Source organism: Nematolebias whitei, chromosome 9, assembly GCF_014905685.2.
Source record: "Nematolebias whitei isolate Nwh7 chromosome 9, NemWhi1, whole genome shotgun sequence".
In the NCBI taxonomy this organism is placed as follows: Eukaryota; Metazoa; Chordata; class Actinopteri; order Cyprinodontiformes; family Rivulidae; genus Nematolebias; species Nematolebias whitei.
Genome location: NC_056506.1, coordinates 49,214,689 through 49,225,783, shown reverse-complemented (window position 1 = coordinate 49,225,783; position 11,095 = coordinate 49,214,689). Strand labels below are relative to the sequence as shown.

The following is an 11,095-nucleotide window of genomic DNA, read 5'->3' as shown; positions in this document are numbered from 1 at the left end:
CATCCATCCATCCATCCATCCATCCATCCATCCATCCATCCATCCATGCATCCATCCATCCATCCATCCATCCATTCATCCAGCCAGACAGCCAGCCATCCGTCAGTCCATTCCCCGCATCTCCCACAGTGACTGCTGGATATGGGCACCAGTGGCACCAGTGACCCTTGCGACCCAAAAAGGAAGAAGCTGGTAAAGATAATGGATGGTTGGATGGATGGATGGTTGGATGGATGGATGGATGGATGGATGGATGGATGGAGGGATGGGGCCTGTCCCAGTTTGAGTATTGTTCTGACCCAGCTGGTTTGCAATGTTTGTTAGAGGTGCTGAAGTTGCACCAGAGTAAGAAGGATCTCCCAGTTTCATCGTACTCAAATCCTTCAGCGTCAGCAAAGATGGTTCTGTCTGAACACTCAAGTCTTTACGTCAAAAATGAAAAATACCAGAGTTGGACTACCTTTAGCTAAGAGGTTGAAAGTCATCTTTGTGTTAATGGGCCTGTTTCTGTTAGACATGAGTGAGAACATTTTTAAAAAGTTTTTCTCTCTCTGTAGAAACCCAGCAGCGGGCGAGGAACAATCCATCTTTGTACCAAATAAAAGCAGCGCTGGTAGTTTCAGGCTGCGAGATGGTGTCGTCCTCCACATGTACGTCAGCTCCTCGCCGTGTGGAGACGCCAGACTCAACTGCCCCTACGAGACCACAGCTGCACGTGAGACAAACATCTCAACATGTCATGAAAGCATTTTCCAGCACGCAATTAAACATTTGTCTCAAACCCGTCTGAACACTATAGTCTTAAATGGACATTTCAGCAGTTAAACAACTGTACAATGCTTTTAGTTTAATTTAATTTAATTTCATGTAATTATTTCTGTCAGATCCCAGCAGGAGGTTTTGCTGTCACCTCAGGGTGAAGGTGAATGGGGGTGAGGGAACACTGCCCGTCAGAGCCCATCAGAAACTGGACGGTGCTGCACCATATAAACCTGCCACCAGCATGTCCTGCACTGATAAAATAGCAAAGTGAGTTTCATAAATAATCCCCTTCTTATTCTGTCAGCTGAACAGTGGCTCAACTACCCTCATGGTTCTGCTCGTTTAATTAAAAGTTAACAGTTTGTCTGGACAGGTGGAGCGTCGCGGGCCTCCAGGGGGCTCTGCTGTCTCACCTGGTGGAGCCGATTTACCTGAGCAGCCTGACGGTGGGAACACTGAGCCACACGGGTCACCTGGGCAGAGTCATGGCGTGTCGCCTGGCGCCCGTTAAACACCTGACCCTCCCCTACCGACGACAGCCGCTGCTGCTTGGCTGTAGGTCCACATGAGAATTTGAAATGAATATATCAATAAAAGTGTCAAAAACTGAGTTTAAGTTCATTACACTTTAATATTTGCACTTTAGATTATGGAAACTTCATGTGGGTGAAACTCAAACAAGTTCTACAAATTGATTTAACTGTTTCATGGGAAACTTTATTAGTTAAAAGCGTTTTTTCTAATCCTCCATGCAGGTCTGAGCAGCAGGGAGGCTCATCCTGCAGGGAAGACATCCAACGTAAGCGTGAACTGGAGCTGCAGTGATGGAGGCCTGGAGGAGGTCAGCACCACCACAGGAAGGAGGAGGGACTCGGGGACTCCATCACGGCTCTGTAGACGCTCCCTGTTCACCTGCTGGCTGAGGCTGCAGGAGCAGGTGACACATTCAAAGAGCTGGAAACATCAACTTGTACAAATTTAACTGAGAAGTTTTACTCATTGATGTAGGATCCATCTGCAGATATTCAAAACGTTGTTTTGGTTGTTACGTCACAACAACAAACTATTTTTCTGTTCTTCTTTCTCAGTTAAATGGACCTGTTTTAGGCCCTGAAGGCACCACAGAGATGTATTATTGTTCCAAGATGGCCGCTGGACATTACCAGAGGGCGGTGCAACAGTTCAGCAGCTCTCTGCAGGGTGGAGGTCCGGGAACATGGATCAGAAAACCACCCGAGTCCAGCCACTTCAGTGTCGGCGTGTGAAAAACTGAGCGCCAAAGACTGAACATTTCATTTTATTTTGTTCTAGGAAACTCCAAAGAAGGAGAAAAAATTTAAATTTAGTATCAGTCATCTTTTGAGGAGTCTACTTGGGACAGACAACGTTGTGAATTAATCTGCTGCTGGGTCAATAAAAACAGAGTGTAACGCCAAGTCGTTCCTGTGTCCAACAGTTACAGAACAGAAACTGTTTATTTCATTTACAATCAAACTAAATATCTGAAAATACTTTCAAATAGGTCAAACTTTGCTCAAAACTAGTGCAAAGGTGAGCAGGCCATCTGACGCATGAGGAGGCAAAGTTCCAGTTTAAATGAATAAAATACATAGTTTTTATTTGACCCCACCCATTAAACGTAAACCCTACGTGCATGAAGGCAACGGGAGACTCCTAGTACAATAAGTACTTAAGTTTATTTTAAATAAATAAAATGCTGACGGGGCAACAAAAACCTACTTTGAGGGAGATGACAGAGGAGCAGAACATGTAACCATAGGAGGACAATCCACAGACAAATGACGGACACAAGGATGCTGAATAAATACAGATACTGATGAGACCGAATGACAAACACCTGGAGGGACTGAGATTAGACACAGGTGTGACAGGAGCTGAACCACGAGGACGAGGAACACTGAGAGGTGCACGAAACGTGAGGATACAGAGAAGACAGGGCAAAACCCAGAAGCCTCCTCACACATCCTTATCATGTTTGGCCTGTACCTTACATCAGCTAACTTATACTATTTTAACAATCTATTAAAACGGTAAACTCATTTAGGGCTAAACAAATTAGACTATTAGAATTTGAATGTTATATTTTTAACTTTTTCCTCTGAAATGAAGAGAGATCAGATCCTTAAATTTTACTTCAGCACATTTAATTTACCTTTTAGCTATTATTTTAATTTTAACTTTTAGCTACTGTTTTGCCAATTTTGGCCTCAGTTTTGCTTGTTTGGTTGTAGCTTTTAGCTAATGTGCAACTACTCTTTTTTTAGTTTTAGCTTTTGTCAACCTTTTTATTTAGCTCATTTTAATACCTCTGCCGTTAGTTTTAGCTCTCAAATCAAGTGTTTTGATGGTTTTAGTTTGGATCTATTATTTAGCTTTTATCTGCCAGTTTGCTAAATTTAGCTACAGTTTGTTGGTTTTAGCTTTTTTGTTTAGCTAATTTTGATTTTTGTTTAGCTAATGTTAACTTTCTGAAACTGTCTGATGTGTTTTAGCTTTTAAGTAATGTTTTGTCAGGCTTAGCTTTTAGCTAATTTTTTGCTAATTTTAGCTACCATATTGTTGGTTTTAGCTTTTGGTTGGTATTTGTTTAACTTATTTTGACTGTTTTGCTAATTTTACCTTTATGTTACTGTTTATTTTAGCTTTTAGCTTCTTTTTTTCTGGTCTTGGATTTTAGCTGCTGCTTTGGTTTAGCTACTGTTCTGTTGGATTTAATGTGGCCTACTATTTTTTGTTTTTACGTTTGTTGTGCTAACTTTTACTTTTGGCTTTTGATAAGCTAATTTTAGCATTTAGTGACTTTTCAGTTATTTTTTTTATTTTAGCCACTGTTTTTGCTAAATTTAGCTTCTAGCTAATGTTATTGTTTTAAATTTTAGCCACTGCTTTTGATCATTTTGACTTTTGTATTAGCTTTAACAAGTTATTTTCCTTTTCAGTAATGATTAGCACAATATTCAGCACTTAAAGTGCACACCTGCACTCTGGTTTTGGAGGTTTTTAGATGAGGACATTTTGGACAGTCTCAAATGAAAGTTGCTGTAAAAAGAATGGGAACAGTTTTTTTTTAACCTCTAATTAAAGCATTTAGTTAAACCCTTCAATTGGTAGTATGGTTCCCCTCTGTGCACTTTATTCCTTGTTCTCTTCAGGACTGTGGTTTGCATACTGGTGTAACCAACAGATAAAGAACTGCACCATCTACGTATGATGGTTTTCACATCAGGGCTCAGGCAAGTTATTTTTGTAAGAAAGAGAAACTCACACAGTCTTTCAGTGAGAGGTGCAATGGCACAAAAAGTGTTCAGTTGGACCTGAAACCTTTTGTTGTTCATCTACCTGAACAATCTGGTTCTAGTGACTGTTCCCTGTGGACACAGCTCCTGTATGAGCTGCATTAAAGGCTTCTTGGAGGAAGAGGATCAAACAGGGATTCACAGCCGCCCTCGGTGCAGAAAACCGTCACACGACAGCCTAACCTGAGCAAAAACAGTGTTGTAGGTGATTTAGTAAAGCAGCTTAAGAAAATTCTCATCCAAGCTGCTCCTGCTGATCACTGCTGTGCTGGACCTGAAGATGTGTCCTGTGATGTCTGCTCTGGAAGAAAACTGAAAACCATCAAGTCCTGTTTAGTCTGTCTGGTCTCTTACTGTGAGGAACACCTTCAGTCTCATTATGAGACAGCTCCACTTCAGAAACACAAGCTGGTGGAGCCCTCCAAGAACCTCCAGGAGAACATCTGCTCTCATCATGATGAGGTGATGAAGATGTTCTGCCGTACGGATCAGAAGTGTATCTGTTATCTCTGCTCTGTGGATGAACATGGAGGCCACGACACAGTCTCAGCTGCAGCAGAAAGGACTGAGGATGGATGATGGATGGATGATGGATGGATGATGGATAAATGGATTATGGATGGATGGATAGATGGATGGATGGATGAATGATGGATGATGGAGGATGGAGGATGGATGGATGATGGAGGATGGATGATAGATTAATGATGGATGGATGGATGATGGATGGCAGCACGGTGGTGCAACTGGTAGAGCTGCTGCCTCTCAGCGAGCAGGTCCCTGGTTCAAATCCCGGTCCAGGGGCCTTCTGGGTGGAGTTTGCATGTTCTCTCCGTGAATGCGTGGGTTTTCTCCGGGTACTCCGGTTTCCTCCCACAGACCAAAAACATGCATGTTAGACTGATTGGTAACTCTAAATTGTCCCTAGGTGTGAGTGAGAGAGTGAATAGTTGTTTTTCTCGTTTGTCTCTACGTGTCCCTGTGATGGACTGGAGACCCGTCCAGGGTGTACCCCGCCCCTCGCACAGTGATTGCTGGACATGGGCACCAGCGACCCCCGTGACCCAAAATGGAATAAGCGGGTAAAGATAATGGATGGATGGATGGATGGATGGATGGATGGATGGATGGATGATGGATGGATGGATGATGGATGGATGGATGGATGGATGGATGGATGGATGGATGAATGGAGGGTGGATGGATGATGGATGGACAGATGGACAGATGATGGAAGGATGAAAGGATGATGGATGAATGGATGATGGATGGACAGATGATGGAAGGATGAAAGTATGATGGGTGAATGGATGATGGATGGATGGATGGATGGATGGATGGATGGACGGATGCTGGCTGGCTGGATGGAGTCTGAACAGTTGTACCGAACTGTCCTGAGGAAGGTGAAGACCTGCCTCCATCTACAGGCAGAGTTAAGGAACTGTTTTTGTTTATTGTTTTTTTTTATTGTTTGTTTTCCTCTTCATGTCATCTAGATTGTCTCCATTAATCTGTTTATATTAATCCCAAATATTCCCAAAGATTTTTTTTTCAGTGACCTAGTATTTATTCAAGGATAATGTTTAATGTTGTTTTTGGTTCCTTTTAATTACTCATGTTCCAAAATAAATGTACTTTAAATTTATATGAATCCAAATAAAAAACAAAATGCCACGTTCACTTGTGTTGTATCTTTAACATGAAAAACATTTTTAAATCTTCGCTCTGAAGCGCTCGGTGTCTTTCTTCGTCCACACTAACGTCGAGCCTGTCGTCCTGTCCTCTGTTTTCAACTTCCCCATCGTTCTGTCCGTTCCTTCTTCCAGTCTGTGAAAAAACGCTCGGCTTGTTCAGAACGTTCCAGCTGTGTCTTTGGGTTTTTCTAACTTTTATTTTTTAAATCAAACTTTATTTACATTTTTTAATTGAAATGAATAGAAAACATTTAAAATCCTTCAAGATCTTTGTGCTCTTTAAAATCGACCTCAGCGCCTTCATTTTGTCTTATGTCTCCTCGTGGGTCCTTTCATGTCCTCCTTGTGTCTTCATGAGACATTTTAGATGTTTTACGTTTCCTTCAGATTCCTGTTTGAAACGTTGAGCACAAAGTTTGGTCCTTCATGTTTCCAGCTTCTGTTGCAACGAGAACTCTTTAAGGGAAGTTTCCTGCATCATCTCCTCATGTGAACGAGGAGTGCCACTCTTTTTTTCTGCCTGCCTCTTCCGTGTGATCCTCCCAGTTCACCAGTTTTATTAAAACAGCTGGATTTCCTGCAGATGTTTTGTTTGTTATGAAGCTCTCTGCACGTCCTGTGTTGAACCTCCATGCTGATCTTCCTGCTGCTCCCTGTTCCCTGCTCAGCTCTCAGTCTTACCCTCGGTTGTTCTTCAGTCTTACACCTGTTTCCAATCAGTAATCACCCAGGCTGCTACTGTCCTCCCCCTCCCTCCAACTCAAACCATCTCTCGTTTTGTTTTTATTTATTAATAAACAATCTTCACTTTACTCGAGCTCATCATGTCTGCCTGCATTTAGATCAACCACCACATTCACAGCTCCATCTCCTACACCTGTTGATACAGAGGAGCAGTGGCTCAACTCCGAGCTGAGGCCCCCCCATCCAGCACGGAGGAGGCTCATTTTGGCCGACTGTGTCCAGGATCTCGTTCTTTCCGTTTTGATCCAGACCTCATGACCACAGGTGAGGACTGGGACGTAGACAAACCAGTAGATCCAGAGCTTTCCCTTTTGACTGAGCTCTTTCTTCACCACAACAGACCAAAGCAACGCCCTCATTACTGAGGACGAGGCCCCAACCTGTCCCTCCATCTCCTGCTTCCTCCTCACTCAGGAACAAGAGGAAATAAAGATCGGCTGAAGTCAGTTTGACATCATCAGCTAAAACATCTTAAAGAAACACCTTCTACATTTTTGAACATCACAGTCTACAGATAATAAATGATGATGATGATGATGATGAACGATGCGCTGACTAAGAGTTCCTGGATTTTCCTAAAAGATCAGTTTTACTTCAGAGCAGTGGTCACATTTAACACCTCAGGTCCGTTTCTGTTCAGATCTGAGGACGAGTCACCTCCGTGATGCAGCTGTTGTTGCTCAGCTGTTGTCTGGATAAATCACAAACACACACACACACACACACACACCTGACCTGTGAACTCCTGCAGACCTGGCCATGACCCGAGTCAAGCCCCCCAGATCGAATGACATCCACATTTTAGACATCTCAGCCTCGAGTCATCAACTCACAGCAGTTTTTACCTTTCGACCTTTAAAAGCCAGAAAGTTAAAGCATCGTTTAAAACGTCATCATTTCACACCAGATGTGACAGAGGTGTATGATTCTCCTTGTGATATTTTGCCAAAGATGTTTGTGTGTGTGTGTCCGATTATATCTTGTAATATAAATATGAGGGAAATCTTGTTTGAAAGCTACATTTTCTCTCATTTTATTAAATTCAGTTTAAAATACTTTATTAACCCCACAGGGAAATTAAGTGTTGTCGTAGCTCATCATGCTGGTTTCATTTAATAGTTGTTAGAAGCTGTGGGCAGGAAGGATCTCCTGCAGCCAATCTGAAGAATCTGGCCACAGATACCGATCCGTCCACCCAGATCCAGCTTACTGTCAGATCCGGCGGGCCTCTCAGTCCTCCTGGACATGAGGACTGCCTGAATGCCGGGCAGAAGTCCCCCCTGAGTGATGGTCACTCCTCCCAGCAGACTGGACTGCAGAGACCCTCATCGCCACGGACAGATACCTGAAGGTGCCAGGGGATGATCCCGGTCCTCCCTCTGTCACGAGCTGAATTTCCCACCAGCTCCAGGATCTCAGCTGCCAGGCACTCAAGCACCGCTGCCAGGTTGACGGGAATTCATCTACGGTACCTCCTTTTCAACTCATTTGGGATTCGAGGTAGTTCAGGTATTTGAACTTTTGAGATGCTAATCAGCTGCTCCTGGTTGTTAAAAAGCCCCTTTGTTGCCATGGTTACGCATCATAACAAATGCCCCAAAGTAAAGCGGTTTAAGTCAAAACCTTCCAGCTGCACAAAAGAGGAATTAAAGTTTTCCAAAGCAATAACTCAGAATGAAAGTAACTGAGCTGCTCCAACATGCAGCCACCCCGAGCGGGGCAATATTGCAAAGCAATATAAAAAGTTTCACTTACAAAAATATGAAATTCACTCAAAAAGTAGATAAAATCATGCAGAATGATAAAAACATGAAAATAGAAACATAATAAGTTTATCTTTCAGAATAAAGTTTAAGATTTGAAACGCCTCTTTTCAGTCATGAGCAACGCCTGAATTATCATTACAGGTGTTAGACATCTTTTTAATTATTCACTTTCATTAATGTTTTGTTTCACAGAACTTTAACTTTTTGTTTGTAAAACTCTAAAGAAATCATTTTAAAAACATCTCTTATAGAAGGAATTTATAAAAACTAAATTAGTTTAATGTTTTATTTTGTTACTTTATACATAATTATATCCCATTATGTTCTGAATTTAACTTTGTGCAATACAAAATATTTTAATTGAACCTTCATCATAAATACACTTTTATTCTTGGGAGTCCATCTTGTTGTAAAATAGAATTGATTATTTTTAAATGTATGGTTGTTTGTGGTGAATCATGCTGGTTGATCCCAGGATGAAACGGGTGAGCTCATTTATCGTCCCCGGACCGTCTCTTCAGCCTGTTTGTGTAAAACGTCCTTAAAAATCATCTGGAAAGGGACAAAGCTGAATCCCACCCAGTTTTGTATACACTGAGAAATTCTATGTTTCAATTACTTTGTGACCTTTAGGTGCCCATTTAAGCCGCTCGGACATTTGAACATGATTCATTCTCGACTAATCGCAGTAAGACATCTAATTAGATCATCAGACACAGACTGCATTCATAAACAACAGAACTGGAGTTAATGGCTTCCCTGGATTGGTTCTGTCAGAGAGGAGAGCTTCCTGAACTGACAAGTCAGAGCTTTGTTTACGTTGGAAGACGGATCGGGCTCGACCTCTGAACCCGCTGCCTTCAGTTTGTTCTCGTCTCAGACTCCTGCAACAACACAGCCCGACACATGTGCACCTCTGGAACATGTGTGGTGCTGGACAAGCAGAGGCGGAGCAACAAGTGATTAAAACAGCTCAGATTATGTTGGTGTGCAGCCGTTTTACAGATTAAAGATGAAAAGGATGAACTGTGCACAGATACAAAGATACTTCTGTGGGTGATTTTTAAAAAAAGATCTTAGCTGAAAATTGGCATACAGTAGATGATTTATTTATTTATAAAAGGTACATGACCTGTACTTGTTTAACACCTTTCTATCAATTCAAGATACTCAAAGCTCTTGACAACATGATCTGTGCCTCATTCGCCTCCACACACATTCATAAAGAACTCTACATCTCTACAAACACTAATCAGTGCTTCAGATCACATTCAGACATGGGACAAACATCAATGAGGGGTTCAGTGTCTTGCCCAGGGACACTTCAGCATGTGACTGCTGGTGGAATCGAACCCCCGACTCTCCCATTGGAGGACGACTGCTCTAACCACTCAGCCACAGCTGCCCCCCATTTATACAAGTCAGTCCTGTTGAAACAAAATTGTTTCATTTGTAAGAGAAACCTGAAAATGATGCATCTTTTACTTCCTGTGTCAAGTTCTTGCTGGATATTTTGACCATATTTTCTAAATAAATAAATAAATAAATCATATTTACTGTTGGAGTCAGCCTCCCCACCATCACACACATCTACACCTCCAGATGCACGAAGAGGACCACCTGCATCATGAAGGACCCCACTCACCCAGCACACACACTTTTTGCCCCGCTCCCCTCAGGAAGAGCATTAAGTGTAGAACCACTAGACTGAGGAACAGCTTCTACCCTGAGGCTGTTAGACTCATGAATCTCTAACCAGGAGAATCACTGTGAGAAAAATAAAACTGTGACAAATCACTGTAATGCACTTGGTTGTTGATGTGTGCTGCTGACTATCCATGATGCTGATCTCATGCTGCTGATTATTTTGTGTTGCTGTGTTCATTAGTCCTCATCTGCTCACACAGGCTCATGTTCGTGCTGCTGTTGTTTTGGCACATTGTTTTGTACCATTAGTGCTCAGTGTATCCTTCGTTTAGTAAATGGTAAATGGACTGCACTTATACAGCGCCTTTCTATCTGATCAAGATACTCAAAGCACTTTACAACAATCTGTGCCTCAATCATACAGCTCTATACTAGATCTCTACAAAGATAATTGAACAAATCATTCTAAAGAGACTAATCAGAGCTTTATCACATTCATACACTGATGGGACACACATCGGAGGCAATGAGGGGTTCGGTGTCTTGCCCAGGGACACTTCAGCATGTGACTGCTGGTGGATTCGAACCCCCAACTCTCCCATTGGAGGACGACTGCTCTAACCGCTCAGCCACAGCCCATAGTGAATGTAGTATATTCTTAGTTCATGACTCGGATCTTACTAATGTTTTTCTTTACAGTTTGCGTTTTGTTGGATGTAACTGGGACCCTGCGTCCACAGTTTCGTCCCACCTCATGTATCGCGTGTGTATGACAAATAAATCTCTCTGAATCTAAATAATAATATATACTTTTTTATTTACCCTTTAGAGTCACGAGAACTCATTTTCAAGAGAGACCTGTTTGGGAGCAGATGGTGGCAGTTAAGTGCCTTGCTCAAGGGCCCAGAGTGAGGCGAACGAAGATGGAGGCAGGTGTGGGTGTTTCACCTTTTCCACTCACATTTTGATGCTGTCGGTACCGGGAGTTGAACTTGCGACTTTCCGATCACAGGCGCATCTTCTCTAACCTCTGCACCACCACTCCGGAACAACAACAACAACAACAATAATTATTATGATAATAAAAAGAACCAATAAGAATATCTTTCAGAGTTTGTTCATCTGCCGTGAATAGATCTTCTTGTCCAGTTGAATTATAAAAATA

At 42.2% G+C, this 11,095-nt stretch overlaps 1 protein-coding gene and 1 pseudogene across 1 annotated transcript in view; both read left to right on the top strand.

The window, feature by feature from the left end:
- Positions 1-2,060, top strand: part of LOC119414313 (double-stranded RNA-specific editase B2-like) — a 27,475-nt gene extending 25,415 nt beyond the window's left edge. Inside the window, exons 5-9 of the mRNA XM_037681407.1 lie at positions 558-715; positions 885-1,029; positions 1,136-1,317; positions 1,518-1,699; positions 1,851-2,060. Of these exons, the coding sequence (XP_037537335.1) occupies positions 558-715; positions 885-1,029; positions 1,136-1,317; positions 1,518-1,699; positions 1,851-2,027 (844 nt within the window). The 3' untranslated portion in view covers positions 2,028-2,060. The remainder of the gene's footprint in view (positions 1-557; positions 716-884; positions 1,030-1,135; positions 1,318-1,517; positions 1,700-1,850) is intronic.
- A 2,011-nt stretch (positions 2,061-4,071) lies between these two features.
- Positions 4,072-4,643, top strand: LOC119414312 (annotated as a pseudogene).
- Positions 4,644-11,095: the final 6,452 nt, after the last annotated feature.